This window comes from Dendroctonus ponderosae, unplaced genomic scaffold, assembly GCF_020466585.1.
Source record: "Dendroctonus ponderosae isolate FM_Combo_2020 unplaced genomic scaffold, Dpon_F_20191213v2 Dpon_F_20191213_2, whole genome shotgun sequence".
Lineage (NCBI taxonomy): Eukaryota > Metazoa > Arthropoda > Insecta > Coleoptera > Curculionidae > Dendroctonus > Dendroctonus ponderosae.
Genome location: NW_026018165.1, coordinates 11,066,547 through 11,092,531, shown reverse-complemented (window position 1 = coordinate 11,092,531; position 25,985 = coordinate 11,066,547). Strand labels below are relative to the sequence as shown.

Here is a 25,985-nt window from a genome sequence, read left to right as displayed (position 1 = left end):
ATATTTATAAATTTTTTTATGTAAAATTTGGTGAAACCTATGTACCTAAAATAAGCAAGTCACATAAGAAAACTGAACTAAGTATAATTGTCCCTCCGCCATTCTGTCAATCGCTTTAAAGCAAAATCAAATTAGCAAGTTTGCACCTTTTAAGTTTTTAATCTTTTTGCAAGATTTAAACGAAAAAAATAAAAACGGATTTCTATTGCTTGATAGGTAGCTTATCAAGCAATATTATTGAGTAAGTTGTGCTAAAAATGCCAAATACTTTTGTAATTTCTTTTCTAAATATACTCATTTGGTATTGTATTGTTATTTATCAAATAATGCTTTTCATATTTCTTCTTTTCATACAATTTCTTAATATATAATAAATTAATGAATTCCATGTCTAATGGACCAAAAGATGAGGGACTTGTTATTCCGATTATTATTATGAGGAGATTAGGTACACTTCGCTGAATTTTGGAAAATTAGGTAATGAGGAAATTACGTGTTTTTCTTTCACTAATTCCATTTTGCTTATCAACGGAACATTATACATAGCCATTGTGATAAACCGCCACCTGCCTCTTTGGACCTTCTCATAAAAATTAATAAATTAAAGAGAACACGTTTGTAAATTATGAAAACGCACAATTATATATTTTAAGCAGATTAGTTGGAAAACATTATATGAAAATTCGAAATTATAGAATTTCGATAATAAACTAGAAGCAACTGGCAATGTTGATTAATCTTGCTAAGCTCTACCCATCTTATTATAATTTATTGATTATTCATAGCCTTTCTTTTGAAAGTCGATTCTCATCCCATTTACCTTTTAAGATAATTAGGAGCCAAAATGGGGTAAAAGCCTTATCGATTTTCACTAATAAGCTTATTTTGCGATGAGTATGCACAGTCTGCTTCCAAGTATCCTGTTTTCAGCACGACAGACCTTCAAAACTTATTTAGTTGCAGTTTCCGCTTATTTTCCATGTTGTGATAATATGTTGAAAATTGTTACAAACATCTAATCAATTAAAATAAAGATTCTGCATTGATTGTTTATTACGTAGGGACGGTTTGCGTTTATTTAATAGCAATTATCACTTTAAAAATATCTACAAAGCTAATGAATTAAATACAAATAATATTTAGGTTTTCGGGAGAAACAGGCAATTGATCTTTCTGGTGATGCCATTTACAGTATGGAAATGCTTAGTTAAGTAATTAATTGTAGTTGCATTTTACATGTTTTGCAATTCATGAATTAGGGATGTGGATAGAAAAAGGAAAATTTTGTTTTTCTGGTAAGGTATAATGGTTCTATAATCGATCAGTTGTAGGTGTAGCGTTTTTTTATTTTCTTTGCATTTGCTAGTTCGCATAGTAATCAATTTGAAGAATTGTGTTGGTATTCAATTGGTATTGGGGATGTTTTATGTGTTAAATTAATCTTAGTGCGTTACTTCCATTATTTAAAATTTAGTAAAATAACATTGTTCGATTGACTTACAATTTTCGTCATTATTTATTTTGGTTCTTTTCAAATGTTGTGATGACGATATATATTTTAAATTGTCATTAGTTTTATTGTACCCATTTCAATTGTACGTTCTGTTAATATTTCGTTTTCTTATATTATCTTAATAAAATGCGTTGGACTAATTTTTACTTTAATTTGAAAAATATGCCTGTTTAGCTGCGACCTGAAACCAAGATCTAAATGCAGGCAAGTTAATTTTTTTCTACCACTATGAAACGCGATTGTTCTAATCTCGTTAAACTAATGTAAAGAGGATTGAACGCCCTTTAAAACGATGTGCCATTTGACCCCTCTTTCCATTTAAGATTCTCAGGGTGACATCCACCCCTCCTAAGGGGTTGAAACAAGGAGGCTAAAAACATTCATTTAAAGTGTCCCACTTTCAAATAAAATTTACGGGTCTTTCCAATTTTTCATATGTTCAACTGGAAGAAAAATATTAAGAGTGGGAAGTTTTCAAATTGACACCCTGTATAATAATGAATTAGAGTGTGAATACTGAGCTATATTATCCCGAGACGATAAGTGCCACCTTACATACCTTTCATAGTGCAGTGGATAAATTGTAAGTCAAATAAGATTTCTCCGGACGAACTTTATATAAGTTCCAATTTCCTTAATTGATTTTTTTTATGTTTTATGACTTGTATTACATCTAAGTATGAATAGAAAAAATGCTAATATTTCTTGCCTGATTCCCCGTCGTCATCGATGTAGTACCCTGTTCCATTGTACGAATCCTGCGGTTTTGTCGTAGTACTTTCAAGATCAGTTTCAAAGGAAGTTGCTGGACTCACTGAACTAACTGAACCCAGAAACTTCCATGGTGGAGTACCAGTGTGGTTTATTTTAGTCCATGTCGATTCCGTAGTAGCCATGTTCCTTTGTTCTTTTAGTGGACTGATAATTGAGACTCCTCAATAAGTGGAAAGCTACAATCATATTGGCATGTTAGCTAAAATACATTAAAAATATTCATACTCTATGAATATCTACTAAGTATATGACATGTAGTTTTAAAATTGAAAATTTGATATGTAAAATTACTTGGCAAGATAGTTCAAAGAAGTTCGTATCCAAATTTGCATATCTGATGACTCTGACTCTGAGACTCATCTTAATAAATACATAAATTTAAAATATAAACTCGTAAAGAAAATTGAAACCTTTGCACAGCTCATCTGATTATAAGTATGTGTGTTTGACTTTGTTGTTTAATTGTCCACCATCAATGCACTGCTGTTATTGTAACGTTTGTTTTACAAGCTAGTGAATGTAGACGAACGGGGATATTTATTCATAACTCACAAGAATATMACGTCCGGCGGTTTTCAGTCAAAAKATACACACATTTAATCTAAACTACCCAACAAAATGAACGTTATACAGGCAAATTTGCCCTAATTTTAGATCTGGATAAATTCTGAWTTCTTARTGAGATTTGTTCTGTTGAACTTTTCTSTYCTTGGTCCGAGTTTCACGATCTAGAGCTGATTTTGAAGCTTAAACTTYATTGYTGAAGACGAAAATCATATACAGGGTTACACAAAAAATGACTCAAATCAGAAATGCCCCCGAAATATGTGATTCTGGAAYGCTTTCAACTAAGTAAAGTTTACTTTCAAATATTTCGTACATTCATGCAAYTCGKTATATTGAATTATTATTTTCTCAACTCCACTGCGAGCTTTCAGATTCAACTTAAGAGATAAATAAATATGATTGCAAGACCWAAAAGTAGATTTTTTAGAACCCTTTTTTGATAAATSAGATGAGCAAAAAATCAAAAACATTTATCGAGATATGAGACTTTTATGCTTGTGGTGTAACTTTCGCCAAGTTAGCATTGTTTTATTTGCCACCCTGTAGAAACGTTATCGGGCGCACTACTTTTTTGGAAAACATCGCACTAACAGTCAAATAGATGCAATAAATAACGCTTCAAACAGAAATCAATTCGCTCTAAGCAATCAGAATTTATCCAGTTCTAGAGTTAGTCCAAATTTGTCAATGTAACCTTGAGTTTGTTGAACATTTTAATATAAAACAATTTTAGAAAAAGCTTCGATCTGCTTTTGCTTATGTGATTTTATCCACCGCTAATTAGTAGGATAAAATCTAAAATTCTATAAATAAATAGTTACACAAATAATTTTCAATCTATAGTATATTCTATAACGACTTTTGTAATTACATACAATATGTTTCTGGCGCAAAATTTCAAATAATAGCCGTGTTTTTTCTGTGTCCAGAAATTAGGTCAGCATATTCTCCATATTTTTTCGAAATGTTAACAAAATAAAGTAGTAAATTTTGCATAATATTCATGTTGTAAATTGCCATTGAAGCTAATATTAGTATTATTATTCTTCAGACATAAGGTCTTTAAACTTGCTCTTGTGTTTCTCAAACATTGCTTTTGCAAATAGACCGATAGAAGTTAGCTTACAGCATAAATGAATCGGAAGTAAATATAATTATTTTTTGAATCCAATTTGTTGACATGATTGTAGACAATTTGTTTACTCAAAAGATCCTAATGAAAAATTTGAAATAAATTCAAATATATTTTATGCACTGTAAATGTATACAGAAAGTGAACATGATTCTTAAAGTTCAACGGCTGTTTCAAATTTTATGTTTTTCTCTCGTGTTATGTATATTTGTCACAGGTTTATGAGGACTGATTGAACCCTTAATTCCCTTCCCTTCAAGGAAATCGTTACTGAAGCTTAGGTTTTTTTAATTGGACTTGGTTATCGAAGCAGACTATTGGAAAGGTCTTTACGATTGACACTTGAAAGAGAGCGAATATCTACTTCAATAACTATCAATTTTTTTAGAACACAATGAGGTTCAGAAAATCTCGTGTAAAATGGTTTCAGACTGAATGCGATATGTTCAGTCGCTCCCATTCTGAATTGAAAATAAAATTAAACATCACCATTCCGGACACACGAACACTGGTGGTTTCTTTTATCAACCGTATAGGTTTGATTAGAATTCCTTTCCAATACCAAACAATTTACTTACACGACTATAATAAAAACTAGATAGCGCTGAGTGGTCGTGACAAAATTCTACAGCAGATTTAGCTAAAGAAAATATGGAAAAAAGTTCAAACAAACATGGGTCTAAAAATCCTTTGTTTTCGAGATCATCACACCCTCAAACACCCTGTAGACCGTTATTCAGATTTTACTAATAAGAACTAATTCAAATCGTGTTCCTTACTGGTCAATGGAAAGATTTATAATTGCCTGATCGAACTGGTTCCAACGAAATTCAATTCCATCATTTAATTTGTCAGCGATGGTTATATTAATTTTTTATATATCATTGATACCAATCTACGTCACATAGAGTAAATTACAGGATTAAAAGCTGGGCTAGAAGAGTGTCATTTATTGAGGTCGATGATTTCTGAACATATTCTTTCTTGTCAAATTTTCAATATTTCTTAAACATGTGAATAAGGTAAATGTAATGATTATATTTATTAAAGCTCGAGCAAGACTGCAATTTATTTTTGTAATAATTATTGTAAATATTTTTTTTGTTGCATGGAAACCGTTTGTGTGCACTTGAACTCCTTTTTTAACAAAAATTATGCCAGCTGTTCTCAACACAAAATTTTATGATGCAGTTGCATACATGTAACAAAAATTTTATTGATATTGGCGTTGTTTCCCAAATTGCATGTTCTTTCCAGTCAACAATTTTAGAATTTTACAATTGCTTTCCTTTTTCACCGTGAAATCGTCTTAAAACCACGTTTTTGCTAGACCATTGTTGATTCCTGATAATAGACTTTCATATAAAATTTATTTATTAATGCAGATTAATGAGTCTCTTATTATATTTTTTCTTTGGCCTATAAGCCGCAGAAAAAAATTGTGTTGATTTCTACCAGAACCAAGTTTCATTTGCATGCTCCTATAATACTCACACAGAAGTGAACAAACCTTGTTTATTATTTTTCCAGTTTGATGCATCAAATATTTTAGCTAGTGCAATCAATACATATTTTCCGTAAATATTCTAAGAGTATTTTCTCATATAATCTTATGAATATCAGATTGAAATGCACACTTCTCATGCCAGACACTCTTACAGTGTCCGAAAAATGATTTGCAATGATGTCTAACCAATTGGACAAAAGATAAGTCGCAATGCAAAAACGCAACACTTAACAAAAAAACGAACAATTTAAAATATTTGAATGTTCATCAATTGCTAAAAACTGTTTTACAGCATGTTAAACAAACAGTTTGTACTTGCATAAAAGTCTAGAGCAGTGTGTGTTTTTTATTACTAGCATTGGCAAATAACTAAAAAAGCGTTTTAGAGTCTAACTTATGTCGACTTTAATAAGGGATTAAATTTACATTGTTATAGAAAATATGTTATGCGTCTACATGCGAGAATCTGTAATTTAAAATAATTTACAACTTAAATATGAAATAGAGGAACTTCATCAACCGTTTTTTTACATTTCTATTTCATTCCATATGTACAATATTATCCTTTGCGACTTACAATTATAATACAAGTAATAGCTTGTTCTACTCTTCCAAGTGTTTGAGCTCGTGAAATTATTTTATAACTTGAACCACAACTATATATTTTTGTAAATTTTTATCAATCTTGCATAATACTTACCTAAAACATCCTATATCTCATTTCTCAGCTTTGGCGACCTTGCCAGTTTTACTCGCCACTAGCTGAGCTCACATCACTAGACTCACTCTGGATCCTCGACGAACTGCTAGGGCCTAATGTGCGTATTAGTTAATGGAGAGCAGCGAGAAAAGTTCGCATTTTAATGGAAAAAAGCGCGGATACACATTTTCGACACACCTGCCCTATGTGGAAAAACAAGGATGCTGTACCAGTGCGCTGACGCGGTTTGCTTCCATTGATTAAGGATCGTCTGGAATCCAGATCAGCAGGGATGCGAAACCCGACGCAACAAATATTTTTTCGCATTTTTCGGTCAGGAGAACATAAGCAGTGCGTGATAACTCTAAATAACTTCTTTGATTCTTTTACGGTGTCTTCCATTCATCAATAAAACTTCTGTTAATGGATACCACTGAACATCAAACGGTTCTTCTATCGAATTTCTTTCAGTCACTAGTTAATTTGTCTGCACCTATTGGGTAACAAAACTTCTCAAAACAGACCTTCTGAGCAGTGACTGCAGACATAATAATTGAAAAATAAACAAAGATTAACTCGTATAATAATTTTTAACAACAAACAAGTACTGACTCTTGTCTTTGCGGGGAATAATCCAACTAAACAATCAGAATAACAAGAAAGTCGTAATTGGTGACAAAAAGGGAGCTGCGGTTTTTACAGCCAAAAGCCAGAACAATTGAGGATCTTGTTGCAAGCACTTCTTTTCAAAATGGAAAGCTGTATTTTATGACCTTCTACCAAGCATAAACAATTACTTCGTATAAGAACTGGACGAGTTTTTCTTACCGCAACAGAGTTATAAAAACTTTTGACTCATTTTGACTCAAAAACGGGATACGTTATCTTCTAACGTTGTTATGATGAACTCCTTGCAGCATTTATATATATATCGGAGATATTTTGTAGAAAGCACGTCTTATTATCATGTGCTATCATCTTATCTGCTTCATATCTTTGGGATCCGCTGGAGAAACTTGGTAGAATTTTCCTTGACGAATTCCCAAAGAAAAGTCACAAGGAGTCAGATCAGGGGATAGGGCTGGCCAATTAATATGCGCGCCTTTTTCCTATCCATCAAAGTGCAAGGTGGGACCTCTAATATAAATAATCTCTTAAATAGTTCTGGAGATTATTCATGAAAAATTGCAAGTACATATCGGTATTGAAGTTCTCGTCGAAAAAATGAGGCCCTATAAAATATCTTCTCAATAAACTCCATATATTTTACGACCAAACTCTCTGGTTATCAGCGGCCCGTGCCCAATGTGGATTTGATGTAATATAAAAATTAATATTATGTTATTTACATCTCCATTACTTGGAAACTTGGCTTTTCCATTACTTGGGAACTATTTACAGAAATTTCTTGCATTATTGATTAAGGATGTATTGTATAGATGATATCTATGTTTGTCTCTCACACTTTTACATGAACGTTTTATTTCCAATCGCTACTTCTGTACGATCAAAGTGGGGGGTGTGGCTCCCTGACTCTTTGAAAATACTTCTATAGATAGTAATCATGTCTCGTGGAGGAACTCTCGATTCCGTCAATTTTGATTTGCATATGCTATTTTTACAGAAAATTTATTTACACAAGGTGATTCCAAAATAATTCACGCCATCAACTTCGTTATTGCAAATGGAAACACCTATTCTTTTTCAATTTTAAATTATTTGCGAATTACTAGCGGCGAATTTTTCTAGTAAGTCCTGAAAAGAACCGATGTAAAAAATAAGCCAACAATCCAATTCAAACTCTTCTTGCACGTTTTCAACCATTCCTGGAGTTGTGACACGCACTTCTTTTCGGATCTACTCTTTCAACTTCTAATGCTGCCAAACTTACAACTAATGTTATCATCATTTTTTTTAGAAAAAAATGATTATAAAAACGAAAAACGTTTTGAGTGGAACATTGTAATATCCACATCTGTCATATTATTGTAATGTTCTTAAACTATTATACATTTACGAATTTTGAAAATACAAAAATTATTATTTTAACATACATTTTTTAATTATACGTTCCACAACGGACAACTGTACATACCATATTGTTTTATTTTTTTTTTAGAGTTTGTTATGAATAAGTCTTTCTTTATCTTCTATAGTCTTCCTGTATCTTCTATTCTATTCTATAGCTATCTTTTAATCAAAGTTTTCGCTGTTCAAAATTGAGTTTCATAACTGGTGGACATGTTGTACAATTCAAATAAGACGCACAACAAAAAATCATAGTCATGTTTATAAACTTGTACCTAATAAAAAAGTTTTAAAAATCAATTATCCTTGATGACTATTCTACGTTTGAACTCAATGATCACAGACTATTAAAACCCGAAATCGTTAATAATAGCCAATTATAAAATTCCCCTTGAAAATAATTAAGCTGTAAATTCGTGCTCGAATCCACTAAACAAATGTGAAATGTTATGGGATATGTGAAATGGTCACGACATTTTCAAATAACATCAACGCCTAAAAGTCGCTTAAGAAAAACGCACATTAAACTGTTGTTGCTGTTTTACTGTACAAGAGTAACAGGAATGGAAGCATGGCAGCATACAGTGGTTTTTATAAATTGCCATTAAATAAGAGTAATTACGAGTTTCATTCAAAGCACGCTGGAATTAACAAAGAGTCTTCCGGCTGAGAATAAATAGATCGGAAGTTAAACGGGGACCCAACTATTGACCAATAGTTTTAGCACAACGGTGTACTGCTAAACGATAAATTTTACTTCAGTTTAGATCGCTTATTACTTAAAATGTGGCAAAATAAGCGAAAGCTTGAAGCATAACTAGTTTATTAATATGCAAAGTCAGCTCTAGCGCTTGTCATGAAACCAGAACTAGATTGATCTTTATTTTACACAGACTATTAATGTGTCAGCTGAATTTAAATCAAACAATTTTTTTTTACGATTTTTGAACTCAATCGATTTCTAAAAGTATTCAAATATGAACACGAAAGATATACTTTAAGCAGAAGGATAATTCGAGCAAAATCACTCGACATACAAAAAACCTTCTTAGGTTTCTCAATTAAGAAGAAAAATGAACTATGAAAACGAAGGCTTCAAGATTCTTAACAAAGAAATAAACAGAAACATAAAGCTTATTGAGAACACAATTGAAGACAATAAGGGTATGAAGGTTCTGAGATCTCAGCTATCTATTAAGGGAACAAAAATGACTCAAATAAAAAAAGAAAGTATTATGGTCAATAATCGAAACGAACTAAGTCTCTCTGCCTAAGAATACTATGAAAACCGGTACAACTCCAAAGACCATAAAGTGAATATCAGAGAAAAACAATTCAAAATTTGGAATCGGAAGAAGTCCCTGAAATAAATACCGTAGAACTGGAGACCAGATCACGAGCGAACTAATTAGGATGGGAGGTGAGAAGCTGATGGAGAGTGTGAGAAAACAGCTGGATCAGTGCCCAACAGAAGGAAAAATTCCAACCACAGAAGGAAGGAATGCCGAAGTCATTCAATTGTACAAAGATTTACACCCACAATAAGAGATATTTGCAGGAATTGTCCAACCAGCAGCCAAAAAATCAAATACAAAGAATCCTCAAAATCATCACACAGAGCCCGAAAAATCAATTGGCAACCATAACAGCCGAAAGCCGAATTAAAACTTAAAACTTAAACTTAAAACGAAAGCCAGAAAATACTTCTTTTTTCTTCAAAGGCTTCAAGATTCAGACCGGATTTTCTGGAGCAAAAGGATTCACTGAAAGCCAAACAGCACGTAAAACATTTTTATCCTTTCTCCACAGAGTAACAGACAGAATAATATATAAAGCACCAGTAACTAAATATATAAGCTAAATTTTCCTCTGAAATAGACATCTTAACATATTCCTGAATTCTTGGGATGTAAGACGTCTTTCTTTTAGAAGTTTTGTACACTTTGAGTATCTGTTCTTTTTGCAAATAATTATTGGCAGTTTATGATACAATCGGTATGTAGGTAATCACAACACTTCAGCTTAAAATGTTTGCTTTTTTATAACAGTGTTTCCCATCAGCAGTTAAAACATTTCCTTGCATTGTTCATATTAGACTCTAGTTTTTAACATTTTCAGTTATACACAATATTTTCTACGCATATCTTTTCACGAGAAAACGCAAGAAAATATGTAAAATCTAAAACAAGCCTCGAATAAAGCGAATATAATAACGGGTAGTAATTTGCGCTATAGAGTAAAGAATACTTATTCGATCAAAGATTCCATTACTTAAAGAATTGGGAAGTTTAAAAACATCGGAAACCCAGCACGTCAGTATCCTATATCAAGCGACTTCGACTTAGTAACAAGAAAAATTACGAAATTCGACGAATGTGATTATATTTCGTCAAATTGAGAATCAAGTAGAGCAGAACACACTTGCGGAAAGAGTTACATTCTCAGCCGATAAAGTACTTCATGCAAGTCATTCCAATTTCGATTTTTTCTGGTTTTAAAAGCTATATTCAGATATAGTTCTCATTAAGCTACACAGAGGGTTTCACGTGTAGTGAGACAAAAAAATTGATTTCAGTAACAAATGAAGAAAAGATTCAGTGGTGTTGATACATCGATCTTGCTGATCCATGTTTAATGACTAAATTACTAAAACTTTGATACTTTTCGTCGTGTGGCTTTTCTTTGCATCTAAAATCGAATTTTTATTTTAATTATTCATAGTCTTTCCGATTAAGGTCATACTCGAGTAATAAATTAATTAACTTTAATTAAGAACTTCAGGATTTTACTTCTTAATTACTGTGTTTACAATTTACTGGCGTTTTTTTTAATTACTACAACAACAAAACTAATTTCCCCTAGATACTTACAATTAATATTCCCACTTTTTTGAAAATGTTTTGCGTTTGAAGCATATTTGTAAAGATAAAGTTATAATTATTACAGTACAGACACATTTTGGTGTGGTAGGTCAAAATAATTTTACATTATTAAGGATAATGTCGAAATATATAAGAATAGCAAACCACAAAAAATAAAATAGTTTAAAAATGTTTGGAGGATGAACAATTCGCTTTCTACGACAAAAGTAATATACTTCTTATAGTCTGCAAACTATTTGCTTTAACTGCCCCGAAGCTAAAATATTTTGAACTATCTGAATAATTGAATTTGAAGAAAGTGGATCATGTTGTAAGGAAGGCATGTTACAAGAAAATCCATCATATCAAAATAAATTTTGTAGAAATTGGATATCATGGGGAAAATCTTGTTAATAAAATAATGTCAACAACATTAACACTAACTAGTCCGAAGTACAAGAACTGAAAATAATAATTTTCTCAAATTGGCGCAAAAATTTAATTTTTCAAACAAGTTTGTGATATTTTACAGGACAATTATTCATTTACTTTTAAGAAAAAAATCCATTTCTTATGGGCGTGGGTGCGCAAGGGCTTAGTTATAAAGCTATAAGCTTTTAAAAAATAACGTAACATTAATTTTTGGGTTTTTTAAGTTATTTTTACATATTATCGATATTCGGACTAAACGTAGTATTTAGGTGTTTTGCAAAAAATTATATCCATTATCATTTTACAAAAATGTTGAATAAAATATTTTAATTTCTGAAAAATACATGCGTCGATTATTTTAAATCCAAATATCTCGAAAGTGCTTGTCCCTAGCGACTTTTAATAATAATATAGTTTTTTCGTTGAAATGACGCGGAAATTCATGGTGTTGCTAAATAACAAGATACAAGCATGCGCCAAAAAGTTGAGAGTCGTCAAAAAATAAAAAAATAGTGTGATCCAACAAGTAAGAACAAAACGAAAATCAAATTAAACTTTTTCATGTCCAAAAGCCCCCGAATACCAAGTTTCGTGCAAATATCGATACTATTTTCAAAATTACTTAGGAAAACTTCAAATTTAAATTAATTCTTTAACACCATGTAGCTCGATAAGGAGAAGATCATGCTCATATGAACTTTTTATCTCAAAAGGAAAAGTAAATACATGAGAAATTGCCCTGTAAATGAACGGAAACTTATTATGAACCACCCTGTATAATGGGTTTGAGTTCAATGATTCTGTTAGTGGGGATTGTAAAGGCTAAAGCGACCTTTTTTTAAGTGTAATATGTAATAAATAAAACAACGAATAAATAGTTTTTGTAAATGTATTTAAAAGACTTTTTATTACTTTGAGTTCTTTTCTGAAATTGTTGATATTTGGTAGGAATAAATTCGGACAGAGTCTCTTTTAACTTTTATCTTTTTAAGGTTTATTTCGTTCTTTGCTGAAACGATCAGGCAAATCAAAATTGCAAATAATACTGGGTATTCCAATTGACATCATACAGTTTGAATCATTATTACTCAGCAAACCACCTCGTTCCAAGTCCTACAAGAATACCCAATATAATTATTGATTGCTCACTATCTATTAAAATGTTAACATATTTTTTGAGTCTCATAATCTCATGATTACACATGTTAATTAATAATATTTTTTGGCCATTTTGGCATACTGAAACAAAAGCCTTTGTGATAAAATGTCTTGAGTTTTAATTATTACATTTCTGCGTGTTAAGTACGCTATTTTTGCATAAACGGTGCTAAAATGCCTAAATCATAACGACATTTTGTTTCTACTCTATTACACGGAAACACGATTTCGTATAGATCACATCCGATTGTATTCAATCCCGACTGTTCATGGTAGCTGAACTAAGCACAAGCAACTAAATAAAAAGTGCAGCTATATAAAGTGTGGTGCTGTAGAGTGATTATTTTACGTAAGTATATATACAATACAATTTCGAAATTCTTCTGCCCTCATGTAATGTTGCTAACTGCTGTTAGAAGCAAATGGTATACGCAAAGTTATTCTATTTAAATGGGCATTTGAATAGCTCAAACCGTGATGTTATAATGCGAAAAATTTTCAAAAATTTCAGAAAAACACGAATGTCTATAAAATACTTTAAAGCTTCTTTTACTATAGTATCAAACTAATGACGAATAAGATAATGTTGTTATTTATTATTTTTTATTATTTCGAATTCTTAATTGCTTTTAAACTTGCTTGAAACAATGCCGCAAATAACAGTGGAGCAATTTGTCGAGTCTTTGACATTATACTGCTACATCTGACGACTAAAATAAATTAACAATAATCGTCTGAATCAATAATTAAATTGCACAGACTTGCCGATTACAGAGATGTAGTCTTACTATTTGCTCTCATAAACTTGAAAAGTTATTAATGTTGAAAACAGCTTCTGCCCTAATAACGACTATTATAAAAATATGTGTGCATTTCTATATTTTTATTTATAGAGAAAACTTAATTGCAACCCCTCAATTAAATGAAGTTTTCAAGTGCCCAAGTTAAATTTGCAGAAAATATCATACCATTAGAAACCCTACATCCTCACATAACAATCAAATAAAAATATGTTAAATTTACATTAATAAATAAGTGGAATTGTTCGAATTCTATCTGAGTACAGTTCTGTACCACCCAAACACAACTTGATTTTGCTACTATTGCATGGATTCAGAAGAATACAATTGCCTTTTAGTTTTGCTATGTTTTCACGTAAGGAAAAAGTACAGAAAAGTAGTAAGTGTCGAAAAATGGAGCAGTTGATTTTACCTAATGCCAAATTGAAATTCTGTGTTGATCAGTTGCAAAATTTGAATTTTTTGTTTAATAACCGTCTGGATCCTAGTGAAGCTGCTGAAGGTTTGTCTCCGGGTAAGTACGCAATTTATTCTTAAGGATTTTATGCCAACGTTTAGATCATTACTTCATTTAAAATATTATAATTTATTGCGGTTTACTATCCCATGATATGTGTAGACTTTCAATTACATCTTATTTCAAACCTCCTGTTAAATATCAACCGGGTTCAGACCCAACTAGTGCATACTAGAAAGTGTTTGAGATACAAACTTGATGATTTACATCTATGCAAAAGATGCATAATTTATTTAAGCTAGTTTAAGTGCAACTGAAATGTTTTTAAACAAAATCTTCTTTACTTCTGTTAATGATCTAATTTACACCGACTAATGCTTGAATAAAGTGAAGCACTTATATGGTATTTGAACAGACTTGCAAACAAAACGAGACACAAAAACAGGTTTTATTACAATTGTAAAACTGTTGAGACAAATCGTGCAGGTTATAGGAAACCTGCGGCTGAAGAGTTTAAATAGGGTTATGAGTTCTACAAAAAAGTGCAATTGGAGCAAATTTTGTGCCTGGGGACAAAACGTCCAAACTTTCTATCTATTGTCGTATGGCCAAAAATGTCACCTACAGTTTTAAGTACATTGAAAAAATCATATTATTCAGCTTCAGTACGAAATAGTGATACCAGACAAGAAGGAAAAGGCTGAATTTCGGACAATATATTTAACAAACCTTTGGACAGTCCCTAGAGCCATGCAGCTTACATCTTTGTAAATTTGAATTTAGATTTTTCATTTTTATTTGATTTTCATATTTATTTATGTAGGAACATGCCCTACAGCAAATTCTTTTAAATGGAATAATCTTTAGCCCTTAGCATATATTTTACAATACAGCTGTTAGGGTTGCTGATGAAAACTACTAAAGCAGGATCGAGTATTAAACCTGCACAGCGGAAAAACAGAAAATTGACAGGTTTTGAAATAAATGAATTGGAAAAAAATGTCAATAGACAAAACAGAAATTGAGAATTAGTAAAAAATTCAAAAAGTTAACGCAAAGGTTCTAAATAATACTTCTGACGGCATCATCCTTCAGATCTTAGTTTATGTGAATGTTTTTTATTAACTTTCATATTTTCAACCATCAAATTTACATATTTATGGAATGATTACTATAAAATATGTTATTACTTTCAGATTTACTCTATTTATTCTGATGTGAGTTTTTTTGTAGAAAAGTCCATTTTATTGGCAAAATCTGTTACTGAAAGATTAGTTCAACGGTTGTTATGTGGAGCAGCCCAAATTGACCCAAGGTTTTCTTCAAAATATCTTATAAACACGCGTATTGATCAAAACGATGTAAGTAGTTATGCCGATTAAATTCGACTAACTTATTCATTATTCCGTGCGATTTTGCTTAGTACACCGCAACGCACTTGGAATATGTAATCCGTTTAGACAATTTATCGACACCTACAATTTATGAAGACTATGAGAGATCCACATTTGAAGTTCTGGAAACTGATAAGGATTGTCCAGCTGGATATGCCAGAATTCGTCTAAATGGATCCACGTTTAAGCAATTTGAAGAGTTTATAAATTCTTTTGGGTTTTTAAGAAGGTGAGAAGTACGAAAATGGCTGTGGAATGGAAAATTAAACGTATATAATATTGCTATTAAAGTAGACAGCAATGAGCATATAAACCATACAAATACTTGTAAATTGGAAAATCTGTCTGTAGTTAAATATATGCTGTCAAAGACAACTTGAACAGTAATTAAGGGATTGAGAAAGGCAAAGTAACTATTAACTGTAATATTTAACTAACAGTTAAACTTGGAAAAAAACTAGTAAATAAATCACATTAACAAAGTTAAAAGCTAACTACGTTGGGTCAGAATCTGTAGTGCCAAGTCTTGTTAACAAGGAAAATAGTAAAAACCTTACACAATATAAAACACAATTTTCATGTTATAGAACGTGCCGGCCTACTGAGGTTTACAACTTTTGTTAACATATGGATTTGAAATTGCAAAGAAGCAAAACTCAGAAACAACCAGAAAGAAAATTTCTTGGTCGGAAATAGTTTGCTTCTTTCCAAATATAATTGTAGTTTACTGATATACATAAAATTGCCATACAAATAGCCTAGTATTAAAAAATAGTATATTGAGATGTTAAAGATACTGTTCTGTGGATGCAAGTTTTATTAAATTACATAATATTCAATTTTTGCAATGTTTAGCTCAATATTGTTTGATTACTTCATTGATCAACATACTTTAGAGTCCAAATCAAACTTCCAAATCAAAAGACAAACCAAAGACAAATTTTTATTTCGAAAAATTAGGAAAGTTTATGGAGCAACTGAAAATACAGGCAGTATTAAAGGTAATTTTCAACAAACTTTCAAAATTCTTTCTTTTGTCTTTCAGAGCTGCTGGAAATGTTTGTTTAAAAATTGTGTTTGATCCATTAATCACGCATCAGACGATATCAGTAATCGCGATCAAAATCACGGTTTTAACAAATATAAAGTTATACCTGAGGTGCTGCTTGATTATCAACTGATGTTAACTTGCCTGCAGGTTTTACCGCAATTCTTCAAAATTTCGATCAGTCAGAAGACCAACCTTCTGAAAATTAGTCATTAGATTCTATAGTACAACTTCCTAAAGCTGATCTTCCTTAATCAATGCGAAGTATATTCCATAGTTTTCAATGTATTTAAAAATATGACCTAAACCTAACCTGATATATCGGCATACCACCGTTTTCTTTAAAAATTGTTTTCATATTTCAATTTTTTCTTTATTATATTTTGTCATGTCAATGAAAAGAAAATAATATGCAAATATTCCCTTGTTATACCTAATAATAAATATTTGCTTGCATTCGGTTATTAAGATATTTATCGTCAATTAATGTTTTCCCAGAGATCGCATTCAAGCAAGACTTGTGGAACTTTTAGCGCAAGCTGCAGGTAGTGATAAACCTACATCACCCCTACACGTGGATGAATCCACTATGTGTGGAATACCCGGGAAAATTATGGATCCAGCAACGCTGTACCATGTTTTAAGTATTCCAGCAAGTCAACATGTTTACTATGGCCCAGGTAATAAATAATAATAGCAAACATTGAATGAATTGTTTGCAAAAGACGAAATTAATCTGCTTATAGGAGGTAATGTTCCAAGATTTCCCGACACCCGAGATTTCCGGCTGGCGATCGTAGATGAACCCAATGGCATAAAATTAAAAGTGGAATTCCTATCTCCAGCTTTAGCCGATATCTCAATAAAAGTCACTATCTTAGTGGCGATAGGAATAGACTCTTGGCCTGCCACTAGCGATTTTCCGTCTAGGATTCCATTAGGACACTCCGATTGTTTACTGTATTATGAAGCAGCCCTAACCGTAAGAATTTACTTCTTCTTAATAAAAATTTATATATACGAGACCTAGACTATATTGTTAGGAAAATAAATTGTTTTTCGGTCTTGTGAGGCAGCTTTACTATTTCCGCGTTTTTCGTGTTCTTTTGGGCGACTGATTGAGCTACTGGCGCTAAACAGCCTTACGTACACTTCAGAAACCGTTCCTCTATCAAAGAGGTGGCAAATTTGAATATTTTATACTGAATCTAACAATATCCTATTGTAGTTGGGGTTCTTTAACAGTTAAAGTTATAGACGCGATTCCTATGAATCTAATCTTAAGACTTATAACGCGATTTGAAAATGGTGACTTAAAGTAATATATCTCTTAATAAAGTGAAAATAAGTAACATGACTTAAAATAATTAATAAATATGAAATAGGCAGGCAAATGCTGGATTTGGGGCGTTATGGTGGGTGTGCGCCATTGTAACAGCAGAATGTTCTACTTGCTTGTGACTGCGTGCAATACTAACCAATGCAGTAAAATCCTTGTATATATGCATTATGGAAAAGTTGCAACTGCAAGACCGTTGGGTCATCATCAATATTCACTAATATTGAACTTGTCTCCTGCCATGTTTCTTTGACCAGCAGGAGAAAAATATTTTTTATTGCATTTTTAAGCTTGTGACTTGTATTTCTCTTTTTCTTTTTAAACTTTTCAATATCTTGTTCTGTTATCTTTAATGTTTATTCACTTTTCGATATTTTTATTGTACGTACTTTCCTGACTGTGTTTCAATTCCAAATTAAAATCAAATCCTTGGTTCTTCAGTCATTTATTGTCTATTTATCAATTAAAAAAACGTTTCGGTGTTTTCCACCATCATCAGTTTATGAAATACATGCCAAGGCGTAAAGTAGCAGCAACGCTACACATTGAAACTGATGATGGTGGAAAATACCGAAACGTTTTTTTAATTGATAAATAGACAATAAATGACTGAAGAACCCAGGATTTGATTTTAATTTGATATTTTTATTATAACTAATAACGATTGAATTTTCCTGGTTTAGTGTGGCTGTCCTTCAGGAGGGGTGTCTTTCAACATTTCTTCGGACGTTGCCTTTTGTTCGGTTAATCTTGAATGTTCTTCTAGATGCATAGCGACTTTTAAATATTTGACTTTTTCTTCATGAATATAGGTTTTATATCTTGGATTCCTCTTACTAGAGGACTTTCGGCACTTTCGTTTGATGTATTTATTCAGAGTTTAGGTTTTTTTTAAACGATCTTCAGGCTCATGCTGCCGATCTCCTTCCAAGTCAACTTCCTGCGAAGCCATCTACGTTCTCCGATTTTTCTGCGGGTAATCATTCTGGCAATTCTTACAAGCCGCAATCTCTGAGCTTCTTATTCAGTTTATGGGGGTGATTTAATCCGACTCTCGTGTTCCAGGATAAACTTTTTGAGCGTCTTCTCTTTCGGACGACATCTGAAGGATCGGCATTACTCTAAATTAGCATATTAAATGGCGAATATGAAGATGAAGAGTTCACTTTTTTAAGCCGAGCTTTATATATGTTGAACGAACAGATTAATCCGAAAATAAATAGAAAAATGACACATTTAAAATTCTGTTTGGAACCACAGAATTTACTTGTTTCATTGTAAGGCAAGGTTTTGTCCGTGAAGTAATAACACGTTTTGTACCGACTGTCTCTAATCAAAAACTAAGCGGTGCGTCATACATCAATAAATTATGCAAATTTCGCTTAATCAGTCTAAGCGGTGATTTGGTAATTTTTAATTAGTAAAATAAAATATTTTAAGTAAAATTATTGTATAAAGTTCGTTTTTGCTGATCGAAGATATTTTACTCAACAATTGAATAACGCTAAAAAATGTAAAAGAAATAGTAATCAATCTATAATCAATGCGGAGTAATTTGTTTTAGGGAATGTATCTGGTTGGTTATGGAGTTCATTCGTCTGCCTGGCAGATTAGATTGCCTGCTGCAGAGTTCACACTGTTAAATCATTATGGAGCTAATAGTGTTGTGCGAACCATTCTAGATGTTTTATATCAAATCTTAAAGGATATTAATTCTTACAGAAAAATGCGAAAACCCGTAAGTACCCGCTGTGGGATTGTTGATTTGTTTTTAAAATTAGCTTCGATATGTATTAAAAGTGCATCTGTGAGTTGTAATATTTATAACAATAAGAAGACATTTCAGTTTTTAACTCTCAATAACCGTAATACCGAATGAAATGAGATTTTTAAATGTTGCCTTTTAAATTTTACGTTTTGCTACCCATAATGAAAGAATTTCATAATGAAAGACATATTTTCGCATAAACCAACAAATATGCACCTAATATTAATAACATGAGCAATAACACATTTTTGCCAAATTTATTGCTAATTTGTTTAAACTATTATTTATGAATACCCCCAAACAATACCATCAGAGAAAAGTGTCAATCCAAAATACATTATTTTCTTACTAACTTTATCTTTTTGAATAACGAGTCTTTTGCATCTGTGTTAACGTTTCGGAATGATTTGTATAATTTGGAAGATTATAGAAACAATTATACAGCGCGTCCCAATCTCGGCCCGCGCTATATCAAACTCCACTAAGTAAAGTGTTAAAGATCTTTTCTAACAATTTAATATTTTTAAAACATTTTCTCCCAATTTTATTAGATATTTTATATATCTTTAAACGTTCGCTTGTGCAAATAAATTTTAGAAAAAAACTGTTTTCAATTATTAAATTATTAACGAATATCTTTAAAATCTGTAAATTAAGTTGAAAAAGAAATCGTTTCTGGTTATTTAAATTGTTAATGAAGATCTTTGAAACTTTACTTAATAGAGTTTGGTATTTCTAAAGCCTTATGTGACCCAGTAAACAAATGGTTCGGAAACCGTTTCTGGAGAAACAGGAAAATAATGTAACCCAAAAATTGTTCAAAACTTGTTATCCAAAAGGTTAAAGTTAGTAATAAAATGATGAATTTTGCAACGTTCCCAACAACGTTTTGCGCCTTGGAAATTGAAACTCTCAACTAAAAAAGTTAAATCATTTTAAAGCCAATAAATAATATTCTCCACCCCTAGTGAAAAAGAAAGTCCTCTCCAAGGAAATACAAAAATATTCAATATCCGTAACAATTTCTGAGTAGTTGAACTTTCAACGAAGTTTTTCGTCAACAAACACATTATATTTTAATAATTTTCAGATCTCCTATAAAATATTGAATAGATATATGTTGTTTACTTTACTCTTGGAAGAATTGGAGGAAAATTCAACGACGCCATTCTACGATATGGCTTTGTGGTCTCCCATGTACTTATCAACTTTGGTATTGAAATTGCTTGACAAAGCAATAAATAGGTATATATAACTGGCCAAAATGATCTATTAGCTCTACATTCTTTAAAATCTTGCGATTTTAGACTCAGCTCAGAATTTCAACCAAATTATTTCTTTAAAAAAGCTAATTTATTAGTGAATCCTGGACATTTATGCGACGAAGACTTTACCATTGAAGCAAATAATATCAAAGGATATATGGTGAAGCTGTTTGATGAGTCACTAATGTCCAACATTGGTAAGAATTCCTTTTCCCAATAGCATATCAGAGAGTAGCAGAAATAAAGAGTGTATTCAACTCCCAAGATGTTTTGTCAATAAATTAAATGTTTATGAAAATAAAAAATTATTCAAAAAAATACGCAACGTGCAATGTTGAATAATTGAGGCAAAAATTTTGGGCTCATTTGTGTTTAAAATTTTTGGGTCTCTTAATAATTCAATTACCATCAGTATGTAGCGGTAAATGACGCCGTTTTGTAAACCCGAGAAAAAATGTCTCGGGATTTAAACGCCATTGTCGTCCGGCACGTTTTTTTTTGTCAAATTTCTCAAAATATCAAGAGAATATATATAAATCTATAAATATCTATAAGAAGCCGTATTATTTTAGTCCAGACAGATCACCTGACTGAACGTGCTAAGCATTTTACTTGTGGGAAAAATTAAAATATTTAATGTCTTTCAGACATGATTCCAAAAAATAAAAGGAAAATAAACATTTATAATCAGTGTAATATTTGTCAGTCCCTCATCGGTTCAGTTTTAATCATGCAATTTATTTTTGGGGTTTATTTAACTATTTAGTCAGGAAATGGTTAAATATTCAAGAGTGGTTTCTACTACCCTTACCCTGCTCATTTTTCAATTTCCTTTAGCTGCTTGATTAAAAAATATGTTAATTTGCGATTTTCAGTGTTAATTTAGTTCGCCACCGCTTATGAAACTCGAATTACATTTTTTACAAATGCGGTGCTGCAAGAAAATAAAACAATAATCCTCGCAAACGAGAGAAAATCTAACGAATCTGATTTAGTCAATCCCGAAATATTTACATTATTATTACACAATAAACAATTTTGTTCCGATTCTTTGATTGACTGATTTGACTCTTGTTTATAATTTAATATATTACCATGTTGCGATTCCCCGAAGGAAAACTTGAGCTTGAAAATGGATAATGATTTGCGAGAATTCGGAAAGTTGCTCCCGAAGACGATTCCTCGATTTTACGCAATTTCACACTGTATATCTGCTTACATCTATATTTCATACAGGTAACGACGGGTTTTCAACCTTGATAAATTCCCAAGAATCAGAAATGAATCTACTTTACAAATGGAAAGGATTGGTGGAAAATATGGCTCCACCTTCTGGAACGAGGGGAAGAAGGCTATGCTTTGCCGGTTCTAAAAACCGTAGAGAAATTGTCCACACTCAATATACTGCTCGGCAATTGGAGTATATAGGATTGGTCTTACACAGCATGCTAAAAGTTAAACAGCATATCCTACACGTAAGAACTGACCATTATATTGCTGAAGACCATTGCTATCATATGAAAAATTTGATATATTTTAGCCTCACTATAACACTGGCTTTAAGAGCTTGTATAGTCCGGAAGAGGAGCTTGAAATGCAACCTTTAGAGGATGTAATTTACATACTAGTGTCTTTGCTGGATCAAGCAAAAGAGCAATATCTTTCTTTGCCTAATACAGACAGCAAAAAAATCAGTGCAAAGATTAAGTCGCGTTACAGTGATTGTTTGGCCAAACTTATAGAGGTCATACGAAAAGACAGAGAAGTATTTTCAAAAAACTCTCCAGACCTTTATGACGACATAACGCTAGTTAAAGTGATTCTCAAGTGGCTTTACAAAGCTATGGATCAGAGCAAGAAGTATTTTGCTCCAATTCTCAGGCCCTATTTAAACACTGTTTTTACCGCTAGTTATCACGTATCGTATCACATAGAGTTTATCAAGGAAAGGGCAAAAACAGATGAAATTGAATCAATGGGTGCTTTCTGTCTTTTGGTTAATACTGGAACGATTACGCCTGCTCAAGGGCTGATAGACTCCATAAACAAAAACTGGCTATGGGCTCGAGATATGCTTCGAATGGTGGAACAAAACACTTTGAGATTGGTGTTTATACAAACCAGAGGTAAAGTGTATCGACACATTCTGTCTTTGCCATCATACTCCAAAGATAACGACTTTGAGACCACTGGGAGCAAAACTTGGAACGACAAGGCCAGGAAAATTCGATCGATTAAAAGAAAATCCACTCTTCCGGGAAGAAATTATTTCAGCTCCCTACTCCATGATGGTAAATTGATTTGGTTCCGTCTGTGCATCGTCAGGCTTTTCATTTAAAAGTAGTTAATTACAGAGGCAACAATTAGCAACAGGAATACACCACAACACGAAACTCTGAAGTCAAATTCGCCTCTTACTATTATTTTGCGAAAGAAATACCGAATGGGGCAACATAGATGTGCAGGTGATCTATTGAGAGCGATGACTACAATGCAGAAGCTCAGTGTAAGTTCCTGTTAAACGCATGGAGTCATCCAATGAAAGAAATAAAATTTCGACAAGTGGTTAAGTGCTAATATAAATAGCAACTAACTGTAGCAAATAACAAACAAAATATTCATCAATTAGACAATTTTAGGTATTCCAAGAAGCGACATCAACATTGCCAAAGGAAGATCAATCGAAACTACTGGATATAATAGATAACATTCATACGGCAAAAGCAAAAAGATCGTTAACAAAAAAATGGTCAAGTACTCTGCCTCATAGCAGCAAAATTTGCCCTTCTCGGGAACTGGTGCAGAAGTATACACCAAAGGAAGAAAGTGCTGGTAATTCTGAATATTAATTATTACATTAAGTCACAGAATTAGTTGATAGTCAACGAATATAAATTTATATGACGAATAAGTAATGGTTTTCTGTAGGTATTATTAAAATAATTTTCTATTATCGAAAATTCTCGCACCACAAACTTAATGAGTCTGGAAATCCCACACCTTGTATGACAAAGTGTGCTAATAGTTACCAACCAAATTGGACTTTTATTATATATTTCTTTGGAAAGTCAGTGACAAAATAGTATCTTTGTCGTCGTTGCTTTTATAACATTTTCTTTGCCACAACAGTAATAACTCGATGAACAATTTTCAAGTTGTGTAGACGTAGTTAATTGAACAGTTTAGTAGTATGTCGACAACGGATGATGAACAGTAATATAATATAAAGCGTATTTCTTAATCTAGAACACAAATTTTAAGGGCGTATTCCTCAGATGATTTTACTAGGAAAATTTAATATAAACATAGGGTCAAAAGTGCTTCGTTTGCGATCTACACGGTAAGTTAATTATTTTTAGATTATTAGATTTTATCGATTTTTTATTATTTTTCAATTTCCCAACTTTGCAAGATTTTTGCCATATTTAGTATAACATTTGCTCTAATTACATGTCATTAAAAATAAATTTCGATAATCAGTCTTATATTATATTTTATTACTAAATTATTCTCTCCCATTTTTCGAGGACGCATATTTTCGCAAAATTTAACTAGAAATTCGCTGTGCGTTTTTAAAAAGCTTTCGTCTATGTTATATCAACGTTCATCGTCTGTTGCCGGCTTTTTAATCATTAATATTTCTTAGATAGTATTTAGCATTTGGGCAAATACACTTAGTTATTTATTGTTTATTAATTTAAAAAAAGTAAGACTTCTCGTTTACCTGTTAATCATGCCATTTTAGGAATAAGAATTTCTCCTGAACAAACCAGAAAAAACAAAAAACCAATTTTGCGAAAGGAAAGTCTACTAGGTACCAGCCGAGCGGCCAGATTAAAAGAGGATAACAATGTATTCTTGCTGCAAGACAATTTTCGGATACAATGTTTAGTTAATAAATCGGAATTGTTATATAACTGATACCCACCCAGACATTGTAGTTCAAAATGTTAGGCATACAAAGAAAAAAATGTTTTATCTTTCATTAAGAATAAAGTTGCATGGATTTATATCTGGTAAGTGTATAATCCAAGATATATCCTTATTTTCTTTTTTTTTTAACTAAATATATTGAATCTTGAATCTGGATCGACCATTGATCGACCAAAAGACCAATGGAAAAATCTTGTCCATATCAAGTTACGTATTCCGTAGCTCGTAATGCTAAGAGTAACCAAAGAAGGATTAATAAATTTTACACAAAATATTAAGCTCAAAAGGCTCAAAGATTGAAACTGTTCCGACCCAAGCAGGCGAGAATGGTGAACTTTCCAAGGTCGAAAGGTCATTGAAAAGGATATTTTCGGAAGAAATGTCTCTAAGAAAATTATATTATATATGTTATTAAGGGAATAATCTACAATGGAAGTCAATCGAATCCAACGAGCCCAAAACCAGATAATTTATTTTCTATACGTGAATTAAACACAAAATTAAACCATTTTTATACAAATTATCAATAATAACAGTTCGAGTTTCAAGTTTTTTTTTTTAAGGAAAGTGCGTGCAGTTGAGGAAAAGTGCGCATTTTCCGTCGCTCTTAATAGTGCAAAGTGAAGCATTCACAAATCATGGCATAATTTGCGAATGGTTTACTTTGATTCTGGTGGATCTGCTGAAAATTGTGCAGCCTCTCACAATAGATCAACCTAAAAAGGATATCAGGTTTTATGACAATTTAGCAAACGAAACGAGAGCGAGTATTTAATTTAGGATTCATACGTCGTCGCTCCATGAACGGCGATTTTTGTTTATCTTTCTTTACTCGGGAAAGCAACTTTGTTTAAGCTAAATATCCAAACCAGTTCGATCGCCGACTGGAATTTTGCAAAAAATCGTCAATAGGAAAAAACTCAACTCGAACAGCATAGCAATACCATGAGTCACCCAAAGGGCCAGCGAGCAAACGATTCTATGATTATATAGGTTCTGTAGCTCGGTACGTTTTTTATGTGAAACATCTTCATTTTCTTTTCTCATGAACATTTAGTTCAGTCTATTATGGGCTAAATCCGTCGTCTATTTTTTGTTCATAATCGGGATAAAAGTACTAATTTAGTGCCATTTAGGCACGAACGGTCGACCATCTTACCTAGTGGATTGCTGAGTGTAATCCACATTTATTTTTAACTTTGTTTGGATTTTCATTGTGCGTTCGTGTAGTGTGCGCTTTTTGATGTTTAATGGATTGACAAAATATAATCGGGCTTCAATTGGCAAAAAGCAGGTAAGCAGGATTATT

General features: G+C 32.1%; 3 protein-coding genes across 5 annotated transcripts in view; 2 read left to right on the top strand and 1 right to left on the bottom strand.

The window, feature by feature from the left end:
- LOC109536827 overlaps positions 1 to 6,465 on the bottom strand; it is a 30,156-nt gene extending 23,691 nt beyond the window's left edge. Inside the window, exons 1-2 of the mRNA XM_019903231.2 lie at positions 6,194 to 6,465; positions 2,223 to 2,463 (exon numbers count right to left, since the gene is read on the bottom strand). Of these exons, the coding sequence (XP_019758790.1) occupies positions 2,223 to 2,409 (187 nt within the window). The 5' untranslated portion in view covers positions 2,410 to 2,463; positions 6,194 to 6,465. The remainder of the gene's footprint in view (positions 1 to 2,222; positions 2,464 to 6,193) is intronic.
- Positions 1 to 25,985, top strand: part of LOC109546301 — a 520,465-nt gene that overhangs the window by 268,998 nt on the left and 225,482 nt on the right. The gene's annotated exons all lie outside the window — the stretch shown is intronic.
- On the top strand, positions 12,762 to 24,788 carry LOC109536826. Of its 3 annotated transcripts, none has more exons than XR_002171869.2 (14): positions 12,762 to 13,021; positions 13,811 to 13,986; positions 15,163 to 15,290; positions 15,353 to 15,552; positions 16,870 to 17,051; positions 17,118 to 17,353; positions 19,275 to 19,448; positions 20,569 to 20,723; positions 20,786 to 20,940; positions 21,980 to 22,218; positions 22,284 to 23,034; positions 23,088 to 23,249; positions 23,383 to 23,575; positions 24,489 to 24,516. XR_002171869.2 is itself a non-coding variant. In XM_019903230.2 (14 exons), the coding sequence occupies exons 2-14, from the start codon at positions 13,818 to 13,820 to the stop codon at positions 24,662 to 24,664; spliced, it is 2,910 nt and encodes a 969-aa protein (XP_019758789.2). In that variant the 5' UTR covers positions 12,762 to 13,021; positions 13,811 to 13,817; the 3' UTR covers positions 24,665 to 24,788. The 3 variants fall into 3 exon arrangements, 2 of the variants coding, with proteins under 2 accessions (XP_019758789.2, XP_048519950.1); XM_019903230.2 differs by having other exon boundaries at positions 23,098 to 23,249; positions 24,489 to 24,788; XM_048663993.1 differs by lacking the exons at positions 12,762 to 13,021; positions 13,811 to 13,986; positions 15,163 to 15,290 and having other exon boundaries at positions 15,493 to 15,552; positions 16,905 to 17,051; positions 23,098 to 23,249; positions 24,489 to 24,788.

What these genes read in the sequence shown, in the direction of transcription:
- LOC109536826 (XM_019903230.2), top strand. Translation starts at nt 13,818, where the DNA reads ATGTTTTCACGTAAGGAAAAAGTACAGAAAAGTAGTAAGTGTCGAAAA. An exon ending in TCTTTTGGGTTTTTAAGAAG is followed by an intron (nt 15,553 to 16,869) that starts GTGAGAAGTACG and finishes ATGTTTTCCCAG; the next exon opens with AGATCGCATTCAAGCAAGAC. An exon ending in CTTGACAAAGCAATAAATAG is followed by an intron (nt 20,724 to 20,785) that starts GTATATATAACT and finishes TTGCGATTTTAG; the next exon opens with ACTCAGCTCAGAATTTCAAC.